Source organism: Callithrix jacchus, chromosome 2 (genome assembly GCF_049354715.1).
Source record: "Callithrix jacchus isolate 240 chromosome 2, calJac240_pri, whole genome shotgun sequence".
NCBI lineage: Eukaryota > Metazoa > Chordata > Mammalia > Primates > Cebidae > Callithrix > Callithrix jacchus.
The window spans coordinates 37705958-37732518 of NC_133503.1; the positions used below are offsets into that span (position 1 = coordinate 37705958).

General features: G+C 39.0%; 1 protein-coding gene and 1 long non-coding RNA gene across 51 annotated transcripts in view; one reads left to right on the forward strand and one right to left on the reverse strand.

Annotated features, from left to right (window-relative positions):
* Positions 1 to 21645, forward strand: part of MATR3 (matrin 3) — a 76447-nt gene extending 54802 nt beyond the window's left edge. For 17 of the 50 annotated variants that reach the window (XM_078352987.1, XM_078353143.1, XM_078352992.1 and 14 more), the window contains 13 exons: positions 5133 to 5194; positions 6141 to 6182; positions 6508 to 6620; positions 7511 to 7563; positions 8060 to 8185; positions 9391 to 9516; positions 9812 to 9979; positions 11461 to 11592; positions 12068 to 12111; positions 12214 to 12583; positions 14574 to 14940; positions 15444 to 15565; positions 19305 to 20401. In XM_078352987.1, the coding sequence (XP_078209113.1) occupies positions 5133 to 5194; positions 6141 to 6182; positions 6508 to 6620; positions 7511 to 7563; positions 8060 to 8185; positions 9391 to 9516; positions 9812 to 9979; positions 11461 to 11592; positions 12068 to 12111; positions 12214 to 12583; positions 14574 to 14940; positions 15444 to 15565; positions 19305 to 19355 (1776 nt within the window). In that variant the 3' untranslated portion in view covers positions 19356 to 20401. 50 annotated transcript variants of the gene reach the window in all.
* A 3591-nt stretch (positions 21646 to 25236) lies between these two features.
* On the reverse strand, positions 25237 to 26409 carry LOC118151666 (uncharacterized). The gene is made up of 3 exons (XR_008479823.2): positions 26338 to 26409; positions 25684 to 25800; positions 25237 to 25284 (listed from the first exon to the last, which is right to left on the reverse strand). It is a non-coding gene; the product is annotated as an uncharacterized LOC118151666 (long non-coding RNA).
* Between the last annotated feature and the right edge of the window lie 152 nt (positions 26410 to 26561).

Here is a 26561-nt window from a genome sequence, read left to right on the forward strand (position 1 = left end):
TTTTAGGTCCCAGGTGAATTTATAGAATGAAAAGGTCCATTAAACATTGGTGACTCCAATTTTTCTATATTATTTCTTGCCTGTTTATAAGGACATAATAGCAGAAATGGCAATATGACTAATGTTCTCAGAAAGGATCTCTAAATTCTGAGGCAAATAGATAGTTGCAGTGTCTCAAATGAGAGTGATATTAAGGGACTTAAAATCTTTGCTACTTGGAGTCATTAAGCTTTTGGGACATCATAAAGGAACACAGTGGAACCATGAGAGGGCTTATATCAGAGGAAAGTTTCTGTTTTTATATATGATTATGCTTTTTTCTCTCCAAATTTTGCTACCTTCTAGTTCATGAAGAAGGCTAATAACTTATGGATCTAAGTTAACAAAAGAGCAGTTTTTATATATTTGATGAAACTTTGGATTCAAGAGTAAGATACCCTACCCTAGTGCAAGAGGTACTTTTAGCCTGTAAAAATGCTTACTTAGGTCCTCGCCAGTTTTGGTATTCTGTCAAAAACTGAGTACATTTGAGAACAATTTTAGAGGCCTTTTGTTTAATTCTCTGGTTTAAATGTGTATATTGAACCAGCTTTAAGAAGTTTAAACACATGGATTATCTGAATTTCTAGTTTTCTAGTTGCTTTACTATGTTTTCTATGTATATGTATTCTATTGAAAAAACATTTAAATATTCACTTTAGCAGTGGACCGTTCTCATTTTATAACTGCTACGGATATGACCTTAGAGAAAATTTCTGTGATGGTAGTAGATGATGAACATTTTTTAAACATTTAATCCTGCTCTCTGGTATTGCTGCATAACTTGGAAAATCTGTTCTTTTTACTTAGTGGTATTGTTAAATAGTCTACATGATCAAAAGTTCTTATTGTGAAATAAGAAACTTAAGTAGAAAATGATTTAATTTGTCATGGAGTGTCATTTTTAGTTGACTTTAAGTGATGGTGTTGCTTTTATTTCTTTCTAGGTCATTTTAGAACATCAAATTGCTTTTCTATGCAATCTCAAACTTTCTCAGCCTCTTTTCACTTAAAGAAAATGACCCACTACAGTCCTTTGGCTGTCTTGTCACTTGAGTTTATATTAATATTTTTTCTTTTAGTATTAAAAGTCGTTAAGTTATACTTTTTTCTGCCATTCTGCAAGTGCTTCCCAAATTCTTTTTTCTTTCTATAAGGTATCTCAAATACATCAAGGTGAATGTAGTTTTCCTACAGAAATGTCTGAATTTTAAAAGTGCATGAATTCTTTATTCTGTTTTTGCAGGAGTGATCTCAGTGTAGAGTCCAGGGATATAGATTTTTTTTATAAAGCCCTTTCACTTAGTTCTCACTGTAAACCAAACTAATAGATCAGTAGTACAGATTAGTCCTGGGTGAGTTTGGGAGGTACGTGACTGATTTTCTGATCTTGACCTTCTATCACTTCGAAAGACCAGACACGCTTTTCCTGTAAGTTTGAACATTTAAAGAACATGGAGGATTGGATATAATTTCTGTTCAGCTATGTACCCTTTCCAGCTTCTATGAATTAGAAGCATACCTAGTAGAATAACATTTATTCCTCTCCCAGAACTTAGGGATATTTTCAGTAAAATCTGAATATTTTTAGTTCAGAGAATTCCAAGTTAATAGGTATTTGTTTAATCAATCATTTTTTTGAGAAGGAGTCTCACTCTGTCGCCCAGGCTGGAGTGCGATGGCATGATCTTGGTTCACTGCAGCCTCTGCCTTTCGGGTTCAATCAATTCTCTTGCCTCAGCCTTCCAAGTATCTGGGATTACAGGCGTGCATCACCACGCCCAGCTAATTTTTTTGTATTTTCAGTAGAGACAGGATTTCACTATCTTGGCCAGGCTGGTCTCCAACTTCTGACCTCAGGTGATTCTCCTGCCTTGGCATCCCAAAGTGCTGGGTTTACAAGCCTGAGTGCCACGCCCAGCCAAGGCTTCTAAATTTTGTGAACTTTACCTGTGGCTCCTCTGGCTTACAGCCATTTTTATTTTCTTTTACTATGTATTTTTTATTTTATTTTATTGAGAAAGGATCTCGCATTGTCACCCATGCTAGAGTGCAGTTATATGATCTCTGCTCACTGCAACCTCCACCACCCAGGCTCAAGCTAGGCTTGTTCCACCATGCCCAGCTTTTTTTTTTTTTTTAATAGAGATCAGGTTTCACTATTGCCCATCCTGCTCTCAAACTGCTGGGCTCAAGTGATGCACCTGCCTTGGCCTTCCAGAGTGCTAGGATTATGTGCATGAGCCACTGTGCCTGACCTTTACAGCCATTTAAAAAATGGTCTCCAACAAGTCAGTGGTCTGTTACTTTCCAGTTGGAACTTCAGATATCCCAAATAGCTGATTGTAGAGCCAGCTGGAGAGAGTTGAGTTCCTTAGCTATTAGCCATTATTTTAAAAAACAATCTAGCTTGAGAGACATGGAAATAGCAGTTTATAGCTTCCAACATTTTAAGGAAGGTACTATTATTCTTTTTTTTTTGTGGGTGGGGAAGGTGGTATTCTATTTGGATGAGTTCCATCTCCGTTCTTTCACAGGATTTTTATTTCGCCAGACTGTAGTGCAATGGCACGGTCTTGGCTCTTGGTGGAAATCTTGGAGTTTCCACCCCCAGGTTCAAGTGATTATCCTGCCTCAGTCTCACAAGTAGCTGGGATTACCAGTAGCCGCCAGCATACCTGGCTAATTTTTTTATTTTATTTATTTATTTTTTTGGACAGAGTTTTGCACTGTTGCCTGGGCTGGAGTGCAATGACATGATTTCGGTTCACTACAACGTCCGTCTCCCAGGTTCAAGCAATTCTCCTGTCTCAGCCTCCTGAGTAGCTGGGATTACAGGTGCCCGCCACCATGCCTGGCTAATTTTTTCTGTTTTTAGTGGAAATGGGGTTTTACTATGTTGGCCAGGCTTGTCTTGAATTCCTGACCTTGTTATCCGACTGCCTCGGCTTCCCAAAATGCTGTGATTACTGATGTGAGCCACTATCTATGCCCAGCCAATTTTTGTATTTTTAATAGAGACGATTTCAACATGTTGGCCAGGCTGGTTTTAAACTCCTGACCTCAAGTGATCCTCCCACCTCTGCCTCGCAAAGTGCTGGGACTGTGTGTTTGAACCACTGCACCTGGCCTTTCACAGGATTTTAGGTAATTTTACTAGAGCTTAGGAATATATGTAAACTTTTGTAATGTAAATGTAAACCAGTGCATTTTTTAAAGTAAGATCCCAGTTATAAAATACCAATCTGCAGCTTTTTGAAAGCATGTATCTTGTAATTTGGTATCTTAATTTAGTTTAGCTCTCAGTGAGATGCCCCCCCTTTAAAAACACATTGCCTGACCATGTTTTATATTCTAAATATAATTGTATTGGGTAGTGTGGGTGTTACAGAAATTACCTCAATTTGTGGGAATTTGTGAAACATCAATAATAGTTATAAAGCAGGAAAACAAGACTGCTTTATATTCAGTGCAGTTAAGTTTGCCCTTTTTTTTTTTTTTTTTTAAAGTATGTTCCCTGTGCCTGGCAAGGGTCTGATAAACAGTTTACCTTTATTAACTCATTTGCATTTCACAATAAACCTTGTCCCAGTGAATTTAAATAACACAAGCCAAAGAGTCACATCTCTGTAATTTGGGAATGGAACCTAGGCAGTCTAACAGCAGAGCCCACTTCTTCTAACTTCTTTCTTCCTTTTTTTTTTTTTTTGAGACGGAGTTTCGCTCGTTACCTAGGCTGGAGTGCAATGGTGCGATCTCGGCTCACCGCAACTCCTGCCTCAGCTTCCTGAGCAGCTGGGATTACAGGCACGCGCCACCATGCCCAGCTAATTTTTTGTATCTTTAGTAGAGACGGGGTTTCACCATGTTGACCAGGATGGTCTTGATATCCTGACCTCATGATCCACCCGCCTCGGCCTCCCAAAGTGCTGGGATTACAGGCTTGAGCCACCCCTCCCGGCCTCTAACTTCTTTCTTACATTGCCTGAAAATTTAACTCATTTATATCTGTATTTTTTTTCTAAAGGAAATTTCTTTGAATAAGAGTTAGTTTTTCAATTTAAAATAAACCCTGAAAGACCGAATAGTGATAGAATGTTATGTTTCCCTCCCTAAATTTGGAAAGAGGCATTTCTTTATTTTGGGGAAATATAAAGGGATTTTAATATTTTGATAAATAGGATTCATTTTCTAGAAAAGCCATTCCTGTTGAATCATGTTAGCTTTTTATGGTAATGCTAATTGTGTATTTTTCATTCGCTGTATATTTTAGTAGGTAGTAAACCTGGAACATCCTCAAAAATTGGATGTGATTACAGTTTTGTTTTGTTTTGTTTTTTTGAGGCGGAGTCTTTGTCACCTAGGCTGGAGTGTGGTGGTACAGTCTCAGCTCACTGCAACATCTGCCTCCCGTGTTCGAGATTATCCTGCTCCTCCTTTCCAAGTAGCTGGGACTACAGGCGTGCACCACCATGCCTAGCTAAGTTTTGTATTTTTTGTAGTGATGGGGTTTCACTACGTTGACTAGGCTGGTTTTGGTTTCAAACTCCTGGTCTCAAAAGATTCACCCACCTCAGCCTCCCAAAGTGCTGGGATTACAGGCATGAACTACCACGCCTTGTCTAAAAGATTCTGTTTTTAACTAATTGTTCACATTTATAGCATGTATCTTCTAGAAAGGTAGATATAAACATGGATGTTTTCTCATTCAGAGTGCTCTAAAATAGCAATTCTGTTTCCATACAATGAATACTTAGTTTGGTCCATAGTAAAAATTAATAAGCCTTGCTGATCTCAAGGTTAGTTACCACTCTTAATCTTTATTAACTCTGTCTTTTCCCTGTCAAATCTCTTAAGTATGTTGGCAAGTGATCCAGCTTTTCCAAGAATGTGCATAGCGTATTTGAGGGCAGGATGAAGCTTCAAGGATTCAGAGAAATGGTTTTAAATTAAATCAATGCAATATAGTGAATGGCAGGTGTTTGTACAGCCTATGATACTGCATAGCCATTAATGTCCTAGAGTTTGAATGGTTCAGATGAAAATATTTTAGCTTTATTTTTTGTTAATTCTACTAATTTACTTTGCTGCAGGAGTGGAGTCAACATATCAATGGAGCAAGTCACAGTCGTCGATGCCAGCTTCTTCTTGAAATGTAGGAGTTTGAAATACCTTTAAAACATCCTTATCGTGAATCAGAATCAGCCATTATTGGTTTTTGGGAGTTCATCATTTACTTGTAATATCCACAGTGTTATTATCACATAGTGGTACTGTATGGGCAATACTATTTACAAGTAAAATGTTAGATCTGGAAATTTCATATTGAATATTAGATGCAGTAATAATGATATTTTGTTATTTAACATTTCTAGGATACATACACATTGGTCATTATACAAATCGACAGAATTTTTACTAGACATAGTTGAAAGATAGTATAATGGATTCACAGTAGCATTTTTAATAGTAAGTGCTCTAAAAATGTAAAAGATACAGAAAAAAGGGTAGGTTATTAAAAGATTCTTAATAGTTGTCCAACAAAATCCTTGGTGTTGTATTCTTTTGCTTTTGAGATCTTTGGTTCTGAGTTCAGGCTGCTACCATGAAATGGAATTCCTAAGGAAACTCCCTGCTTAAGGAGCACGCAGTGCCCATTGTTGACTGGAGTTGTAATTTTCATATATGCTTAGCTCTGTTGGGGCTGTTCTTTCTTTCTAATGTCACAACTCAGCTATGCTCTTGGTATTAATATTGGAGAAGGGAAATCTGTGCTCTCTTCTTGTTTCTATGTAACCCACATTTCTAATTCTCTGTGCAACACTTCGTACACTTTAACAAATACAGGAAAAACTTTATTTCAACATTATGTACATTTGCAAGCAATACGAAACAAGTTTATTCTCATTCATGTGGATTATTTTGAAGTTTGGAAATTTTTCTTTTGAAATATCTATATGAAATGCTTTAAAACTATGTTTCTAACACTTAGACTCTCAGATAACATTACTAATAAATGATCTCTATTTTAGAGGCCAAACAAGGCTGCTTTGTGAAAAGGACAGTTTTATTTTAAAGTTAATTTTCTGGTCTTTTTAAAGCTACCCAGAATGGAATCCTGACAATGATACAGGACATACAATGTAAGTTAAATTTTTTAAGCTACCATTTGTAAAGGAGATCAATGTAAGGAATTCAAGTTTAACTTTCAACATTTCATGAACAAAATATTCTCAGAATTTCTTTACTGAAAATGAGAGTTTAATAAAATTCACTTTGGTTTACAATTTTTAGAATATATATGTAGTAATTTGTATTTTTATTGTTAATATAGACTTTTCCCTAGTTACTTCTCATATAACCTGAAAGATCAAAGTGGTCATACATGGGGTGCTTTAGCATTAAATTTTAATTATTTCCAGTGGACTGCTTTATCATGATTTATATTTTATGTCTTTACTTTACTAGGGGTGATCCATTCATGTTGCAGCAGTCTACAAATCCAGCACCAGGAATTCTGGGACCTCCACCTCCCTCGTTTCATCTTGGGGGACCAGCAGTTGGGCCAAGAGGAAATCTGGGTAATTATATAAAATTCATGTTACTTTTCCCTATGTAGCCCTTACTGAAAATTTTTATTTAATTTTTTTATTTTTTTGAGATGGAGTTGTGCTCTTGTTGCCCAGGCTGGAGTGCGAGGGCACCATCTCGGCACACTGCAACCTCTCTGCCTCCCGAGTGCAAGTGATTCTCTTGCCTCAGCCTCCCAAGTAGCTGGGATTACAGGCACCCACCACGACGACCAGCTAATTTTTGTATTTTTAGAAGAGATGGGGTTTCACCATGTTGGCCAGGCTGGTTTCTAACTCCTGGCCTCAGGCCATCTGCCGGCCTCAGCCTCCCAAAGTGCTGGGATTACAGGGGTGAGCCACTCACTGCCTGGCCAAAACTTTTTACATGTTTATTTATTAGAGACATATCGGAGTGTCACTGTCATCTAGGCTGGCGTGTAGTGGTGTGATCTTGGCTCACTGCAATCTCTGCCTCTGGGGTTCAAGCGATTCTCATACTTCAGCCTCTCCCAAGTAACTGGGATTATAGATGCGTGCCACCACACCCGGCTAATTTTTGTATTTTTGGTTGAGACAGGGATTTCTCTGTGTTGCCCAGGCTGTTCTTAAACTCCTGGCCTCAAATGATTCATTGGCCTCAGCCTCCCAAAGTGCTGGGATTAGAGGTGTGTAAACCACTATGCCCAGCCCCTTACTGAAAATTAAAGGCATTGATCATAGGTGAAAGAAGGCTCATTTAAATGTTACTCAGAAGTAACATTGCATAAAAAGTGATGGTAATCATGTATATGTAAAAGCTTTCCGTTTGTGTTTGGAAGATGTGTGTTTTTTAGTAAAATTTTTTTTTTAAGCAAATGTATTGATTACTACAAGACTGAAAACTTTCTCCTCCCATAAAGGTGCTGGAAACGGAAACCTGCAGGGACCTAGACACATGCAAAAAGGCAGAGTGGTCAGTAATAAAGCTTTTGCTTTTGATGTATTTACAATTTGGAGGAATATCATTTGCCTTAAATCCTTACTAGTTGAATCTGTTTTATGGTCCTTATAGGAAGATTGCTATAGTTTGAAAACCATCAGGTTATTATATATGGCTTTGATAATATTTAAAACTTTAATTAAATTGTATCTGCCCATATCCAGTGAGCTCAACTTGAATCAGCATCTTACAAGCTTTGCTGTCCAGTTATGTGTACAATATTTAATTTAAAAATCACTGCAGAGACTATGTTTTGACACTTTTGGAGTAGTTTAACAATTTGGTTATGGTGAGAACTTTCTTCAGTGATGTTTAATGTGTAGTTTTAAAATTCTCTAGAATGTTGCCAGTTGTTATTTTACTTACTCTGTTCTGGTTAATTGTAGATTATAAAAAGTTCTAATGTATAACTGGTTTTATATTGCTTTAAAGAGACGTTAATTGCTGGTTTTTTTCCTCTAACGGACAGGAAACTAGCAGAGTTGTTCACATCATGGATTTTCAACGAGGGAAAAACTTGAGATATCAGCTGTTACAACTGGTGGAACCATTTGGAGTCATTTCAAATCATCTGATTCTAAATAAAATTAATGAGGTATGAGTAGAAATAATGGTATTATTCATTTATTCATACCACTAATATATTTTCTATAAGAATTCAATGATTTTGGCCGAGAGAGGTGGCTCACCCCTGTAATCCCAGCACTTTGGGAGGTGGAGGCGGAAGCCGGCAGATGACGGGGTCAGGAGATCAAGACGATACTGGCCAACATGGTGAAACCCCATCTCTATTTTTAAAAATAAAAAAATTAGCTTGGTATGGTGGTGCACACCTGTAGTCCCAGCTACTCAGGAGGCTGAGGCAGGAGAATTGCTTGGACCCAGGACGCGGAGATTGCGGTGAGCAGAGATCGCACCATTGCACTACAGCCTGGGTGACAGTGCAATACTCTGTCTCAAAAAACAAAAAAGTATTAAATGATTTTGTATTAGAAAAATAAAACTCAAGGTAATCTTAAATTTATCAAATGTGGAATGTAGTAGAGGAAAAGGCCAGTAGTTGATAAATGTCAATAATAATAATTAGAATACGAATGGATTATTATAACTTTATAAAGATTGTGATCCTTAAGACAGTAATTGTTATTATACTACTGTAAGCTGTAAAAGGAAAATTCTATGGAAAGTCATATCAGATCTATACCAAAATGATAGTGTTAAGCCATTATTTTTAGTCCAGTAGGCATAGTAAGTGATAAAGTAATGCAGTAGAATGACTAATGTGAGGTAGCCTTTAAAATAAAATAGTAAATTGGCAACATTGTTTTTTTGGGGTTTTATTTTGTTTCTTTGTTCTGGGAGATAGGGTCTAGCTCTGTCTCTCAGGCTGGAGTGCAGTGGCATGATCTTGGCTCAGTGGACTCAGCCTCGCCAGCTCAAGCGATTCTCCTGCCTCAGCCCTCCGAATAGTTGGGAGTACAGACACCCACCTTCATGCTGGCTAATTATTGTATTTTTAGTAGAGCTGGATTTCACGACGTTGGCCATGCTAGTCTCCTGACGTCAGATGATCCACCTGCCTTGGTTTCCAAAGTGGTGGGATTACAGGCTTCATCCACTGTGCCTGGCCAACGTTGTATTGTTTTATTTTTTCATTCTTTAAAGTATTTCCTATGTAATGATTAAATATATCTGGAAAGATTTAGGGCAGTGTTTTTTTATAGAAAAAAATTTTAGTTCAGTGTGAAAAGGCTGATTGGAAAAAATATAAAGAGAAATAATTTTTTTGTACAATTTCAGGCATTTATTGAAATGGCAACCACAGAGGATGCTCAGGCCGCGGTGGATTATTATACAACCACACCAGCGTTAGTATTTGGCAAGCCAGTGAGAGTTCATTTATCCCAGAAGTATAAAAGAATAAAGGTAATGTTTATTTTTTCAAGCTGTGTATCAGTTTAATAAATAATTTCAATATTTATTAATTTTGGTTGTTTAACATTACTGTTGAGGCCGGGTGTGGTGGCTTACACCTGTAATCCTAGCACTTTGGGAGGCCAAGGTGAGAAGCATTGCCTGAGGCTCAGGAGTTTAGGACTAGCCTGGGCAATGTAGCAAGACCTTGTCCCTATAAAAATAAAATAGTTGGTAAAAATTAGGATATTCTTAACTGTTGACTAATTATTATTGTACATCTGTCCTTTTGTTGTTGTTATTAAAGAAACCTGAAGGAAAGCCAGATCAGAAGTTTGATCAAAAGCAAGAGCTTGGACGTGTGATACATCTCAGCAATTTGCCTCATTCTGGCTATTCTGACAGTGCTGTCCTCAAGCTTGCTGAGCCCTATGGGAAAATAAAGAATTACATATTGATGAGGATGAAAAGTCAGGTAATATATATAAGGAAGATGTAGAGAAGACAATTTGTCAAAACGATTTAAGATTTTTCAGTATGGGGCTGGGCGAGGTGGCTCATGCCTGTAAACCCAGCTCTTTGGGAGGCCGAGGCAGACAAATCGCCTAAGGTCAGGAGTTCAAGATCAGCTTGGCCAACATGGTGAAACCTTGTGTATTGTAAAAGTACAAAAAATTAGCCAGCATGGTGGCATGTGCTTGTAATCCCAACTACTCTGGAGGCTAAGGCAGGAGAATTGCTTAACCCCAGGAGATGGAGGTTGTAGTGACCCAAGATTGTGCCACTGCACTCCAGCCTGGGCGACAGAGCGAGACTCTATCTCAAAAAAAAAAGGTGGGGGAGGAGAACATCTTTTGTATTTATCTTTTTTTGTCTTAAACACTTTCGTAATTCAACAATTCAAGTTTGTGTCCTTCCAGACTTTATCTTTATTACAGTAACTTAATTTTTTTTTTTTTTTTCTTTAAAGACAGGGTTTCACCACGTTGGGCAGGCTGATCTTGAACTGGTGACCTCGGGTGATCCGCCCACCTTGGCCTCCAAAGTGCTTGGATTACAGGCGTGCGCCACCATGCCTGGCCTTATTTTAATATTTTCTAAGCTTATTACTTTCTTTTTTTTTTTCTTGAGACGAAGTTTCGCTCTTGTTACCCAGGCTGGAGTGCAATGGCACGATCTCGGCTCACTGCAACCTCCACCTACTGGGTTCAAGCAATTCTCCTGCCTCAGCCTCCCGAGTAGCTGGGACTACAGGCGCGCAGCACCATGCCCAGCTAATTTTTGTGTTTTTAGTAGAGACGGGGTTTCACCTTGTTGACCAGGATGGTCTCGATCTCTTGACCTTGTGATCCACCCACCTCGTCTCCCAAAGCGCTGGGATTATAGGTGTGAGCCACCGCACCCGGCCCTAGCTTATTACTTTCTTGCAGAAAGAGTCTATATAGATGATTTGGTATTTGGCACTATGGTGATTCTTGGGGATTTTGTAAATCTTGACAGGTTAGGGTTTTATTGTTTTGTTTTGTTTTGATACGGACGGAGTCTTGCTCTGTTGCCCAGGCTGGAGTTCAGTGGCACCATCGTGGCTCACTACAGTCTCAGCACTTGGGGAGGCCGAGGCAGGAGGATCGCCTGAATCTAGGAACTTGAGACCAGTCAGGGCAACATGGTGAAACTCCATCTCTATAAAAAATTAGCCAGGCATGGTGGTGCATGGCTGTAGTCCTAGCTACCGGGGGGCTGAGGTGGGAGGATTGCTTAGGCCCAGGACATCTAGGCTGCAGTGAGCCAAGATTGTACCACTGCATTCCAGCTTGGGTGACACAAGACCCTGTCTCAAAAAAAAAAAAAACCCAAGAATTTTTAACCAGTAGGTAGAATAAATAAGGTTTTATACAATTTTGTAAAATATAATGTGCTTTGTGGTTTCTTTTCTTTTTTCCTTTTGTTTTAAAGGCTTTTATTGAGATGGAGACAAGAGAAGATGCAATGGCAATGGTTGACCATTGTTTGAAAAAAGCTCTTTGGTTTCAGGGGAGATGTGTGAAGGTTGACCTGTCTGAGAAATATAAAAAACTGGTACTGAGGGTATGTAATACTTCATTTGTTATCATTAAAAGTCTGTTTTTATGTTTTTAAAGCTACAACATTCTTATAAATACTTTTGTGTGCTAAAAATACAGAATTATTGAAATGTAGGTTTATCGAAAGAGATAAACCTATTGAAATAAATTATTGAAAAAGAACAACCTTTTCTTTCTGGTCTTTAATAGCAGAAGTTTTTAAACGAGTCTTCCCTAAAGGAGACACCTTCATTGCTCTTACCTTTTTAAGGGTTTCATAGGGTTCTGCTACCACAATGTTTTATTTTCCACTTCTCTGACTGTGGTCATAATGATGAATGTCTGACCTATAGGCAGCTTAGGTTCTCAGATATGTTTGTGGGAATGAATAAACTGATTATATGGTTTGTAAATTATTAATTCACTGGATAATTATTTATTCTCAAAATGAATATATTTTAATACATTTATTTAACTTCTGCAAAACTTTTGTCTTTTAGATTCCCAACAGAGGCATTGATTTACTGAAAAAAGATAAATCCCGGTAATTTCTTTTTATTTATTTATTTTTTTCCAGATGTGTGAGTATATTCAACTTTACTTTTTCAAACGACAAATAAATTGTGGTGTGTGTTCTTGATTTCAGGAAAAGATCTTATTCTCCAGACGGCAAAGAATCTCCAAGTGATAAGAAATCTAAGACTGATGGTTCCCAGAAGACTGAAAGTTCAACCGAAGGTAAAGAACAAGAAGAGAAGTCCGGTGACGATGGTGAGAAAGACACAAAGGATGACCAGACAGAGCAGGAACCTAATATGCTTCTTGAATCTGAAGATGAACTACTTGTCGATGAAGAAGAAGCAGCAGCACTGCTAGAAAGTGGCAGTTCAGTGGGAGACGAGGCCGATCTTGCTAATTTAGGTGATGTGACTTCTGATGGAAAAAAGGAATCTTCAGAAAAAGCTGTGAAAAAAGATGCAAGTGCTTCAGCAGCAGCAAAGAAAAAGCTTAAAAAGGTAAAGATTTAATACTGATTTGTTTTAATAGAACATTAGGTCTGATAAGTGTTTCAAGTTATTTACCTAAGCAGGGTGAGATAAGGGGAATTACATGATTTAAATCAAAATAAATCAAATGTGAACCAGAATGTAAGCATTTTAATCTAAACTCTGCAATAAGTAAATAAGGCATTGTATTATAGTTGGCAAAAAATACCAGCTCAAAGAGGAAATTTTTAGTAAAAATGAGGGAGAAAGACTCAAAGTACATATGCTTCTGTATTGTAGTGGTAGTATATAGGGAGGCAGCCTTAGAGTGTAGCTTTAAAAAAAATAAATAGGACATGAGATTGCACTAAGTTAACTTGGAGTTACAACTTTTGCCTCCATTCAAAAATGATTAAATAATTTTTTCTATTTGAGAAATGTAGCCCTGGTCAGATAATTTAGTACTTTTTAAAACAATTGTATTTGAACATACAAGTCATTTAGAAGCCACATATAAAGTGAATATAAATATAAAAATACACACATGATATAAGGAACAGTAAAACAAAAGGACCCTCATTGTGCTGACTGCCTAGCTTAAGGAGTGGGGCATTAAAATGCCTTAACTCCTTATGTTAAATGGCTCTTTAATTAAAATGTTGGAGTGAGCCAGGCAAGGTGACTCAGTGCCTGTAATCCCAGCACTTTGGGAGGCCTGGCAGATCCCTTGAGGCCACAAATTTAAGACCACCATGGTGAAACATCCTCTCTGCTAAAAATAGAAAACTAGTAGGGTATGGTGGCACACGCCTGTAGCAGCTACTTGGAACACTGAGGCAGGAGAATTGCTTGAAACCAGGAAGCAGAAGTTACAGTTAGCGGAGATCACACCACTGCACTCCAGCCTGGGTGACAGAGCGAGACTCTGTCTCAAGAAAAAAAAAAGTAGAGTAAAACGAGATTTTTTTGCCATCCTATTCCATGTTCCATTGGTTCCTTTCATGCAACATTCAACTCAAAACCAGTATTTACCTCTGGGTTTTTGTTTGATGACTTGGTCAAGTAACTTCATTTATTTTTCTAACTAGAGCCAATTGTTATGTTTATATTTGTAAAAGCTAATAATTACTGGCATTTATGATATTCAATGCCATACATTTTTGTAAATTCTTTATATATACACATTTATTAATTTAATCCTCAGAATAACCATATTCAGTTCATGCTGTTATCTCCGTTCTATAAATGAGGAAATTGAAGTATGGAGAAGTTAAATAATCCCGTACTGCTTCTAAGACACAGAGCCAAAATTTAGACCTAAGCAGTCATTCTTCAGAGTTGTGGGTTTTTGTGTTTTTTTTTTTTTTTTTTTCCGGAGAAGGAGTTTTGCTCTGTCCCCCAAGCTGGAGTGCAGCAGCTTCATCTCGGTTCACTGCAACCTCTGCCTCCCAGGTACCTGGGATTACAGGTGCCCACCCAGCTAGGTTTTGTATTTTTAGTAGAGATGGGGTTTCTCCCTGTTGGCCTGGCTGGTCTTGAACTCTTGAGCTCAGGTGATCTGATCTGCCGGCCTCAGCCTCCCAAAGTGCTAGAATTACAGGTATGAGCCACCGTTCCCGGCCCAGAGCTTGATTTTTTTAACCATTACACTATTTTAAACAGTGTTTGCTCTAAAGAGTAGGTATATTTTAATACACTGTCTTGCAAAGGACATTGCTCAACTTCTACCAAATCAAATTTTTTACACATTTCCCTAGCAGCATTATAGTGTCAGAAAAGGTAAAATATGAATATCCTTATTTAATTTCTGCTCTTTGTGTGAGACAGACCTTCCATTTTTTAGCTTTAAATAAGCTAAATTACGTTTCAAATTAACAGCAAATTTTTGAGAGAAAGGAAGAAGTCACTATTTTGACCGAATGAATAAAGACAAAGACGCTATCCTGTTCCCTTCAAGTAAAGGAAACAGAAGGGATGCTGCAGGATAATTGTTGCAGAGTAAATTTGTCTTTCTTAACAGCGTCGTTTCCCAGGGATTATGGAAGGTTTTGTCACTCTAGATGAGGTTGGTGATGAGGACGATTCGGAACTTCAGAAACTTCGTAAATCGGGCATGACATTTAAATCTGGTGACAGAAATGATGATGGTTTGGTTGAAATTAAGGTGGACAAGATCGAGGAACTTGATCAAGAAAATGAAGCAGCGTTGGAAAATGGAATTAAAAATGAGGAAAATACAGAACCAGGTGCTGAATCTGCTGAGAACGCTGAAGATCCCAACAAAGATACAAGTGAAAATGCAGATGGTCAAAGTGATGAGAACAAGGAGGACTATACAATCCCAGATGAGTATAGAATTGGACCGTATCAGCCCAACGTTCCTGTTGGTGAGATTGAAGTCTTTTGTTCTTCGCCTTCCTCACTCTCCCCAAAACAAACTCTTAGGTTTTAAAATAAGATTTTAAATTTGGTCTTACATAAGCTGTGATAGCATTTTAGATTTGCTTTGTTTCTATGGGAAACAATTTGTAAATCTTAATTGATACATTAACTTTTCCTCTTATGCATCTCTCTGATATGGTATTGTTTTATGTTGTCATTCCACAATATGTTCCCTTTTGTCCTCATAAAATGTCCTGCAAATTGCACATGCTTTTTCTTTTGTTTTTCTGTATTATATTTCTTTTTAAGAATACAGTTAGGTGGGACCTCAAACATCAATTTAGGTAATAGCAAAATATGGTTCTGGTTTTGTTTCTGATTTTTATCTTAGGGTGTATTGGGCTTTTCACAAACATGTCTCACTTAAATTATGTTGATAGGTAAAAAATTGTGAATACTAAATAAAATCTTCAGTTTAATTTGTAAGAATGTATGTTTGTGTTTCTAGGTATAGACTATGTGATACCTAAAACAGGGTTTTACTGTAAGCTGTGTTCACTCTTTTATACAAATGAAGAAGTTGCAAAGAATACTCACTGCAGCAGCCTTCCTCATTATCAGAAATTAAAGGTAAGCCTGAATGTAAAAGAGGAGAATCTTTGGTGAAAACAACTTATGGAAATAAATGGGATATATAAGTAAAATGTGTATAGTGTTCTCTCTAGACTCAGTGCAGTGCTGTATCCTAAAGATAACTTTTCTTTCTTTCATTTTATCTATTTATCTCTTATTTATTTATATATTTTTGAGATGGAGTTTTACTGTTGTCACCCCGGTTGGAGTATAATGGATCAATCTCTGATCATTGCAGACTCTGCCTCCCAGGTTCAAAAGATTCTCCTGCCTCAGCCTCCTGAGTAGCTGAAATTATAGGCATGCACCAGCACACCCAGCTAATTTTTGTATTTTTAGTAGAGTTGGGGTTTCACCATGTTGGCCAGACTAGTCTTGAACTCCTGACATCAGGTAATCCGCCCGCTTCAGCCTCCCCTCCTCTCCCTTCCTTTTTTTTGAGACAGAGTTTTGTTCTTGTTGACCAGGCTGGAGTGTGATGGCACAATCTCGGCTCACTGCAACCTCAACCTCCCAGATTCAAGCAGTTCTCCTGCCTCAGCCTCCCGTGTAGCTGGGATTACAGGCATGTGCCACCATACCCAGCTAATTTTGTATTTTTATTAGCGACGGGGTTTCTCCATGTTGGTCAGGCTGGTCTTGAACTGACCTCAGGTGATTTGCCGTCTTGGCTACCAAAGTGCTGGGAATATAGGCATGAGCTACCATGCCTGGCTTCTTTGCCTTTCCCTTTCCCTTCCTTTCCTCTCCTCTCTTCCCTCTACTCTCCGCTTTCCTTTCCTCCAGAATCTCACTCTGACCCCAAGCTGAAGTGCAATGGCACGATCGCAGCTCACTGCAACCTGTGCCTCCTGGATTCAAGTGATTCTCCTGGTTCAGCCTCCAGAGTAGCTTGGACTACAGGCATGCGTCACCATGCCTGGCTAATTTTTGTAGTTTTAATGGGATTTCACCATGTTGGCCAGGATGGTCTCGATCTCTTGACCTCGAGATCCACCTGCGTCGACCTCCCAAAGTGCTGGTACTATATATGTGAGCCACTGTGCCTGTCCTTGTTTCCTTATTGATGGATTATCAAAATATCTATTGAGCTTCTGTCACAGTTTACCCTTATTATGTAACAATTTAGTGTTTTTTAACCATATGATAAATTATGTGATAGAATTATTCAGATATTCTTAAATTGTTGTTGGGCTATACTTTCTAATTTGGAAGTTGCTCGGAGTCTGAATACTAAAAGTGGCATGTCTATTTACATTAAATCATTTTTAACATTGACATTATTAATAGTGACGCTTCAGTTATTTTTATGACCAAAAGTATATAAAGATCAAAAGTGTAAATATATAAACCACAACATCACTAAAGAATAATTCCTGGTCCGGTGCAGTGACTTATACCTGTAATCCCAGCACTTCTGGGAGGCTGAGGCGGGTGGATCATGAAGTCAGGAGTTTAAGACCAGCCTGGCCAAGATGGTGAAAGCCTATCTCTACTAAAATTTCAAAAAATGAGCTAGGCGTGGTGGCAGCTGCCACTAATCTCAGATACTTGGGAGGCTGAAGCAGGAGAATCGCTTGAACCCACATGGCAGAGGTTGCAGTGAGCACAGATCGTGCCACTGCACTCCAGCCTGGGCAATAAAGTGAGAGTCCATCTCAAAAAAAAAAAAAAAAATTGGCCGGGTGCGGTGGCTCACGCCTGTAATCCCAGCACTTTTGGAGGCCGAGCGGGTGGATCACGAGGTCAAGAGATCGAGACCATCCTGGTCAACATGGTGAAACCCTGTCTCTACTAAAAATACAAAAAATTAGCTGGGCATGGTAGCTCATGCCTGTAAACCCAGCTACTCAGGAGGCTGAGGCAGGAGAATTGCCTGAACCCAGGAGGCGGAGGTTGCGGTGAGCCGAGATCATGCCATTGCACTCCAGCCTGGGTAACGAGCGAAACTCCATCTTAAAAAAAAAAAAAGTAGTTACTAAACAACTCAATTGTAGATATCTTGGGTTATCACACCTCTTATAATAAGTTAACTATAGTTATTCAATCATTAGACATGTTCTCTGTTGACTAAATGGTTAAATGTAATCTTTTAATTTTGGAAATGATTCAGGTTCTTGGCTGTGTATTACTTCTTTTTTTTAATGTAACAGCTTTTTGCCATTAGTATGTCTCTTATTATCTGTATATGAAGAAAGAATGGTAGTTATTTGCAGTGGTAGCACCAATGTAGTATAAATATTTTTATCTGCTTGGTTTTTAAGCTGTTTGGGGTCAAAAACTATGTGTATTGCCAAGAAGAATATGGAAAAAATATAAAAGATTGCCAGGTGCTTGTAGCTTTTTTTATTACTTCTTTATATTTTAAAGAAACTTTACTATTAAGCAATACAGTAACTTGCTGATGGTAAATTGATAGTTTCTTTTTTTTTTTTTGGAGACAGAGTCTTGCTCAGTCACCCATGCTGGAGTGCAGTTGTGTGATCTCAGCTCACTGTAATCTCCGCCTCCCAGGTTGAAGCAGTTCTCCTGCCTCAGCCTCCTGAGTACCTGGGATTACAGGCACACACCACCATACCTGTAATCTGATTATTCTATTTTTAGTAGAGACAGGATTTCATCATGCTCGTTGGGCTAGAACTGATAATTTCTTAACTGGATGTTTGTGGGTTTTGATTTTCATTTTCTTTAAAGGATATAATGGCTTTTAATTCTTACTGTTTTCCATTAACTATATAAAGTTGATAAATTCCAATGAGATGGAATGAAACTTTGGAAATTTTAGATTAGATTTTTGAATAATGTCTTTTGTACTTTCATTAGTGTTTTAACGGTGCTCCGATGTCTAGAGACTCTCGAAGTCACAGGGGTAAGCAGGGTTCAGCAAGCTACACTTGTGGCTCATTTATCTGCTTTTGTAAGGTTTTACTAGAACCCGCAGCCATAATCATTTATGTGTCATCTGTATTTATTTTAGTTTGTAACTCAGTGCTGGATTGAGTCATTGCAAGAAAGACTGAAGGGCTCAATGAGTCTAAAATATTTACTGATGGCCTTGCAAGAAAACGTTTGTTCAGCTGATTTAATGAATAGTGCATTGAGGCCGGGCGTGGTAGCTTATGCCTGTAATCCCAGCACTTTGGGAGGCCAAGGTGGGCAGATCACCTGAGGTCAGGAGTTTGAGACCAGCGTGGCCAACATGGTGAAACCCCATCTTTACCAAAAGTACAAAAAAATCAGCTGGGCATGGTGGTGGTTGCCTGTAATCACAGTTACTCAGGAGGCTGAGACAGGGAATTGCTTGAACCTGGCAGGTGGAGGTTGCAGTGAGCTGAGATCACGCCATGGTACTCTAGCCTGGGCAAAGAATGAGACGAGACTCAAAAAAAAAAAAAAAAGTATTGAATAAAAATGCATGTCATTTAAACCGGTAGTTGTTCTTGGGGATAGTGTCAGTTCATTGTGACTGGAGTGTTTGTTTTGTCATCTCTAAAAATTAAAGTTAATTACAACATTTCAAATGCCCATTTTTCATCTTTTACCACTTTTTCCCATGCCTTAATGTAATGTCCTGAAACAGTTTTTATATACTAATAAGGATTAATTGTTGAAAATATTGACAAAATTATAGTTCAAGTCCTAAACTTGGATGTATAGGATATTTTATTTTGGAAGTAATCTATTTTGCCATGTTTCTCTTAGGTGACTTAATTGCTGTAATTCTTTTTCTTTTTAGAAATTTCTGAATAAATTGGCAGAAGAACGCAGGCAGAAGAAGGAAACTTAAGATGTGCAAGAAGATTAAATGATTTCAAAGAAAATAATGGTTCTTTGTTTTTAATGTTAACCTTTTTTAAATACAATACTGATAGTTAGAAGAAAATTATTGTACTCTTTTGTTTTAGTGGAGAAATAATAGATGTCTGTTCATGTGTTAAGTGTTATAGCAAAAAAAAAAAAAATGCATACAGTTAAGTTAATGAATAGTTTTTGTTTTATCAGAATGGCAACAGACTGAAGTACTTTGTAGAGATTGACTTTGTAAGCTAATACTTAAGACAACTTGCACCAGTAAGAAAATGTAGAACCATTTGGAAAAATGAAATTTAGTATTTCCAAGTTTCAAAGAAATGTCAACATTTTGTTCCATTCAATAAAGAACAAAACCAATAGTATTTTTATTACTTTCATCTGAAACATTCCATGTTTTAATCTGAGCCTTGCAGACTTTTCATTTGGAGTTTGAACCTGTTTTGGTGCATTTCATTTTTGGAGAACTTCATCAATGTGAGATTGGCAATTCAGATGCAGGTGCAGTTTTCTGTTGATGTCATGCTGTTGTTTAGGTAATAAGAAATATTAAGTAATTGGCTTTAGATTTTGTAATTTTTTTCCCTGAGTTCCTGCTAGATTTTGTATTCTAGTAGTCAATGTATTTTCAGTGAAATGTAAAAATATTCCCGTTCTCTTTGACCAGTATTAATTTTTGAGATCTTATTGCTTGTCACTTGAATCCCATAATTGTCATACATCTCTGGTATAAGCAACATTTACTTTTTGAAGTGTGTAGACGATCTCTTCATATTTTCAAGATGTAATTTTACAGTTCTGCATTTTAAAAAGTTTGGCCATAATCCTAGATGCACGCTTCTAATTCATGTACCTGCACATGTGACCTTTGTGAACAGAAATTTGCATGTATAATTTGTGTTTACTTGTAACTTTCTGGTTATATACTGCTTATATCTGTGGATTCAAGTTACTGAAGTGAATACCAATAAAAAAAAACTTAGGCCATGTTCATTGGTTATACATGTTTGGAATGTTAACCAACATATTTGTCAGTTGTGGTTTTTATTCATTCTTAAACTTTGTGCATGCTTTAACAATTGATTACTTTTAAATCTATAGTGAGTATTCTAAAGACTGCCGCTAAAGATCTAAGTTTTAAAAATTTTGGTGCTGGTGGATTTCTTGTTCCTGTTACATAATTAAAAGTGAGGCCATTTGTAGTTTTAAAAAACCTTATGAATTAGAAATGCTACAGGTGAACAAGTAGCAAAAGCTTGTGCTTAGACATGTTGGTGCCTAAACAGTACAATTGGAAATAATATGGATGAACAAGAGTTAGTTGTGCCAGCCTTTCAAAATAATTATATGGGGATTCTTGGTATATTGGATTATATATTGTAAACAATTTGTTTTTTCTTCCTTGACACAGGGTCTTGCTCTGTCACCCAGACTGGAGTGCAGTGGCACAGTCTACTCACTGCAGCCTCAGCCTCAGCGTCTCAGGCTCTAGTGATTTTCTACCTCAGCCTCCCGAGTAGCTGGGACTACAGGCTCAGGCCATTTTTGCCTGGCTATTTTTGCTTTTTTGTATAGATGGGGCTTTGTCATGTTGCCCTAGTGATCTGCTCACCTCAGCCTCCCAAAGTTCTGGAACTGTAAGCCTGAGCCACTGTGCCTGGCCAAAAAACCAAAGTTTTAATTTTGAAAAATTGACAAGAACGGATAGGCATGGTCTGTCTTTCAAATATTCAGACCCAAATGTATTATATTTCAAATAGTTGGATAAATCTCTCGGTCTCTCCCACTTAAAGGCAGGTGATGATTTTAATGTGACATGCACAAAAAATCCTTGCCAGTTTACTTCTGCAATTTAATTTTAGCCTTTACTAATTTTACCCACTTCTGTTTAATTCCAATTTTAACTAACAGTAGCTACAGAAAGCATTATGTGCACAATGGAATTCAGTGTTTCCTGTCATTGATGGCTTTTTCATAGGTTCTTTGCTGGATTTAGCAAGTCGAAGGAAAGAATGCTTTGTTTACTTTATTGTTTGCATATGAGAGCATTTAAAAGTCAGAAATCATAAATAAGCTGTTAATGATAAATCGGTAACAGCCATATCTCAGATTATGACAAACCTTTTTTTTCCCATGAATTTCTCCTCAGAAAGACAAACCTCTACTTAAATTTGCTGTTAAGAACATTTTTCCTACAGATATTTCAGCCCTTCGCTTAACCTTACATTATCCTACAAAAGCAAATCAAACTTTTAGAAATACCTTGAGTTTGTTTTACAATACTTCATACTTGAGCCATTGCTGGTAAATTTGGGGTCTGAGCGTGTCCTTTATAAGACTTCAATTGGATAGCTTTTGGTATTGCCTTGAGTATCTTAAAAATAAGATTATTTGAAATAATGGTATACCTAGGATTATGAATTTCCAACCATGTGTGCACATTAATACCTCGAGACTTTTTTTTAAAAACTTTCCTTGCTCAGGCTGGTGTGCAGTGGTGTGATCTCTGCTCACTTCTGCCTCAGCCTCAACCTTGGACTACAGGCACATGCCACCACGTCTGGCTAATTTTTTTATTCTTTATTTTTTGGTAGAGACGGGGTTTCATCATGTTGACCAGGCTAGTCTCAAACTCCTGGCCTCAAGTGATCTGCCTGTTCTGCCAAAGTGCTGGGATTATAGGCATGAGCCACGGCACCCAGCCCCTCCAGTGATTTTAAGTGGTATCATTCATTCTGAGCAACTTTTAGAAATAGCCATTATTAGAATTCCCTAAGACAGGTTACACCTTTTTTTTAAGGTGATGGGGACTGGAAAAGGAAATGGTGAACTATTGAGTGTTGCGGCAGGTATTAAGATTATACAGGGACAAGAGTGTACTTCATTTTTTACTTTAGCTTTATTGACTGGATTCTTTTGTCAGCCTAAAGATTGTGACAAAAGTATGGTATGTAATAGAAGTCTGCTGGAGCACTGCAAAGCAGCATATACGCTGTTTAATACAACTTGCACTAGGACAGAAGCAGCTCTGGATAAGTCTGTTGATTGCCTTCCATCGGAGATAAAGTTTAGTGTCGCCAAAAGCCTGGGTATTCAGTGTTGAATGAGTTAGAGGTTTTATACCCTGACAAAGAATCCCCTCCTCATTGTTGAGCTAGCTGGGTTTGAAGCACCCTCCCACTTTGACCCTTAAGCGATAAGGTCAAGATTCTTAGAGTCAACACTGGTGCACAAACAGTTAATTGGAATTTTTTTCCTTTAGAACCAGCAGTTTTCAAATATTTGCCTGAATTAAATTTACATATAGGTTAAAGCATTGCTGGCTCCCTGCCAGATTTTCAAACTTACTAAGTTTGGGTTGGGTACTGATAATTTGCTTTTTTTGGGGAGGGGGGAGATGTCTCGCTTTGTCACCAGGCTGGAATGCAGTGGTGTGATCCCAGCTCACTGCAACCTTTCCCTCCCAGGTTCAAGTAATTCTCCTGCCTCAGCCTCCCTGGTAGCTGGGATTACAGGTGCTCACCACCGCGCCCAGATAGTTTTTGTATTTTTAGTAGAGTCAGGGTTTCACCATCTTGACCAGGATGGTCTCCATCTCTTGACTTAGTGATCTGCCTGCCTCAGCCTCCCAAAGTGCTGGGATTACCGACATGAGCCACCACACCCAACCAGTTTGCATTTTTGAGAGCTTGTTTGGAGGTTCTCACTGGAGTGCAGCTACATAAATAGCCTTGATGGAAGACTGGTCCTCCTCTATTGGGAATGGTTGTCCTTTGTGACACACCACGCAGCGTCGGGAAGGGTACACTTGGAGTCGTGAGGAAGGAAGGGGGCAGCTGCCTAGCCAGCCAGATAAGCTGAATCAACCCTGGCAATCAGTGGGGTGACAGATGTCGCAGCCATCACATCCAATAATTTGCATTAACAAGTTCCCAGGTGATTGTAATGTCAGATCAAGCTTTGAGAACTTTAACTGAAGATGTGTTGGTGGTAGGTCATGGTAACCAGATCCTGCCTGGTTTGGTTACTGTTGCCTCAGGTGCTAATTTTGCTATTCTTTCCAAAGCTAAAACTAAAGGAAAAATAGTCACCATTTAAAAAAATCATTACAACTGCTTCCAGAGCCATAGATGCTGTTACCTTTACTTTTTGCTAAACATAAAAAATTTGTAATTTTACTGGGGATATGGTAAGAAATTGCAAGGAATGATACTGGAAGAGAACTATGATGGGAATTTGCCATTTTGTCTGACCAAGTGGTTTATATCTGTTTTTCCTTTATTTTGCACCTCTCACGTGCAACATGGGAACTAATGATGATGCATGGTAACAACCATTTTGTGAAATTTAATGTGAATGGAAAAATGGAAATGGTTCTCTGTCACTCCAGCAGTTCTAACTTGCTGATGGAGCTCAGTTAAACCACTAGTAATTCAGTGATAGTCTAAAACTCGAGAAAATTTTTGTCACAATAATTCCCTATGGAGGTTAGTTGAAAAAATGATTGAGTACAGCCAGGAAGTAACATAATTTTGAAGATAATTATTTTTTTCAAGATGGGGTTTCACTTTTGTTTCCCAGGCTGGAGTGCAATGGCACTATGTCGGCTCACTGCAACCTCCGCCTGCCAGGTTCAAGCGATTTTCCTCAGCCTCCTGAGCAGCTGAGATTACAGGCACCTGCTACCACACCCAGCTAATTTTTTTTTGGTAGAGGCAGGGTTTCACCATGTTGGCCAGGTTGGTCTTGAACTCCCGACCTCAGGTGATCCATCTGCCTCGGCCTCCCAAAGTGCTGGGATTATAGGTGTGAGCCACCTCACCCAGCCCAATTATATTAATTTTAAAGGATTTATCTTAGAGTTTTCGGCCCTGTCCTGACTTTGAAGTTTTCTTGTTTTTTGTTTTTGAGACAGGGTCTCACTCTGTCACCCAGGTTGAAGTGCCGTGGTGCAATCAGGGCTCACTGCAGCCTCCACCCCGCCAGGCTCAGGTGATCCCTCCATCTCACCCTCTAGAGTAAAGGGGACTACAGGTGCATGGCATCACACCCAGCTAATTTTTGTGGGTTGTTTTTTTTTTTTGTTTTTTTTTTTTTTGTAGAGAAGTTTTGCCATATTGCCCATACTAGTCTCAAACCTGGACTCCAATAATCCACCCACCATGGTTTCCCAAAGTGCTGGGATAACATTGGTAGGCCACCACTCCTGGCCTCGTTGAATTGTCAATTATAGCCTTAGAAAGTTGTAATTTTCATACCATTTAAGAACTTTGTAAAGTCAAATATATGGTAGGGGATATGAAAATTGGTGAAAAGAGGCCAGGCGCAGTGGCTCACACCAGCCAGTGGGATTCCAGCACTTTGGGAGGCCGAGGCAGGCGGATCACGAGGTCAAAAGATCGAGACCATCCTGGCCAACATGTTGAAACCCCGTCTCTACTAAAAATACAAAAATTAGCCAGGTGTGGTGGCATGCGCCTGTGGTCCCAGCTACTCGGAAGGCTGAGGCAGGAGAATCGTTTGAACCCAGGAGGCAGAGGTTGCAGTAAGCCAAGGTTGCACCACTGCACTCCAGCCTGGCAACAGAGCAAGACTCTGTCTCAAAAAGAAAAAAGATGAGTGAAAAGAGTAGATGCTTTTAAGGAAGGGGTAGTCTGTTGAGTGTGATAGACGAGTCAATAAACATCTGACTTCAGCAGGATTTGTATACTTGGGTTGAAAGCACCTGGTATTAGGTACAGGATTAATAACCTTTCTATGAACAATGATATCATGCTTCATATATTGCAACATTTATGAGGAATTTCTTATAAGGACCTGATCCAAAAGGGTATACACAAACAGCAGCAGCAATCCTACCTTTGATTAGGACAAAATGCTTTTCAAGTTTCACTCCTTGCCCGTGCCTGTCAAAAACAGGACCAATTTCAGTTTGCTTAACTTTGACAGGGTGGTTAAATCAGAAGTAGCAGCTTCTCACTGGCTATTTGGCTTTTGAGATTTAAATGGGAGAGTTTGTTTTCCTACATAATAGGAAAATTTAAAACATCACAGAGCAATTAGATCCCAGCTACTTTCTTAATAACTATCAACTCTATTAGCTATGTTGACTGACTTTTTTTTGAGACGGAGTCTCGCTGTTGTTACCCCGACTGGAGTGCACTGGCACGATCTCGGCTCACTGCAACCTCCGCCTCCTGGGTTCAAGCAATTTTCCTGCCTCATCCTCCCGAGTAGCTGAAACTACAGGCGTGCACCACCATGCACAGCTAATTTTTATATTTTTAGTAGAGACGGGATTTCACCTTGTTGACCAGGATGATCTCGATCTCTTGACCTCGTGATCCACCCGCCTCGGCCTCCCAAAGTGCTGGGATTACAGGCTTGAGCCTCCGCGCCCGGCCTAGAAATATATCTTGAGGCTTGTCAACGATGACAAGAAGGAAGCATAGGTAAGAATAACGGGCCAGTGCACCCAGGATCGTGGACTAGGAAATTCATGAACCCGGAAGTCACACCCTTCTATCCTGTCTGGACAGGGTATTTCCTCCTTTAGCCACCAAGAAGCTTGCACAGGTTGTCTGGGAACCATGCATTTGTATTTTGCGTTTGCGTCCAGCTTCAAAAAGTGTGTTTTTGTGCCTGCGGGGACTTGCATATCATTTAGTATGCCTCTGCGATTTTCCTTAGTTTATTATGTTTCTGTGTCAGGATCTTGATGTGACTCGGTGCATGTAGCTGTTAATGTGACATTGTGTATCATTCTTGGGGTACGGGTGTCTGTGTTATGTCGTTATCGACATGTTACTTTTTAGGGTGTGTGTGAGACGTCTAAGTGTTCACACCTGTGTGTGTATATTGTCAGGGTGCTCCTCAGTTCCCAGCTCCCTCCCTCATTGCATCCAATCATTCTCGAAAGAGGGGCGGATGTAGGGATAGTGGCGCGCTCCGACTCCTACCTCCCAGAGAGAACGCTCGACAGCGTTCCTGGTACACTCCGAAGCCGTCCTCAGGGGCGCGCTGGAAAGGCCGTTGCGCGTGCACTTGTGTGCAGCCTTGGAGACTAAGTCTTCGGGGTCGCGCGTTCTCGCGCGCGCCCTCTAGTGGCTTCGGAGGGCAGAGCTGACAGAACAAGAGGGCGGGGCTGGCGGCGACGGAAGTGAAGTCACTTCCGCGCTGGGGT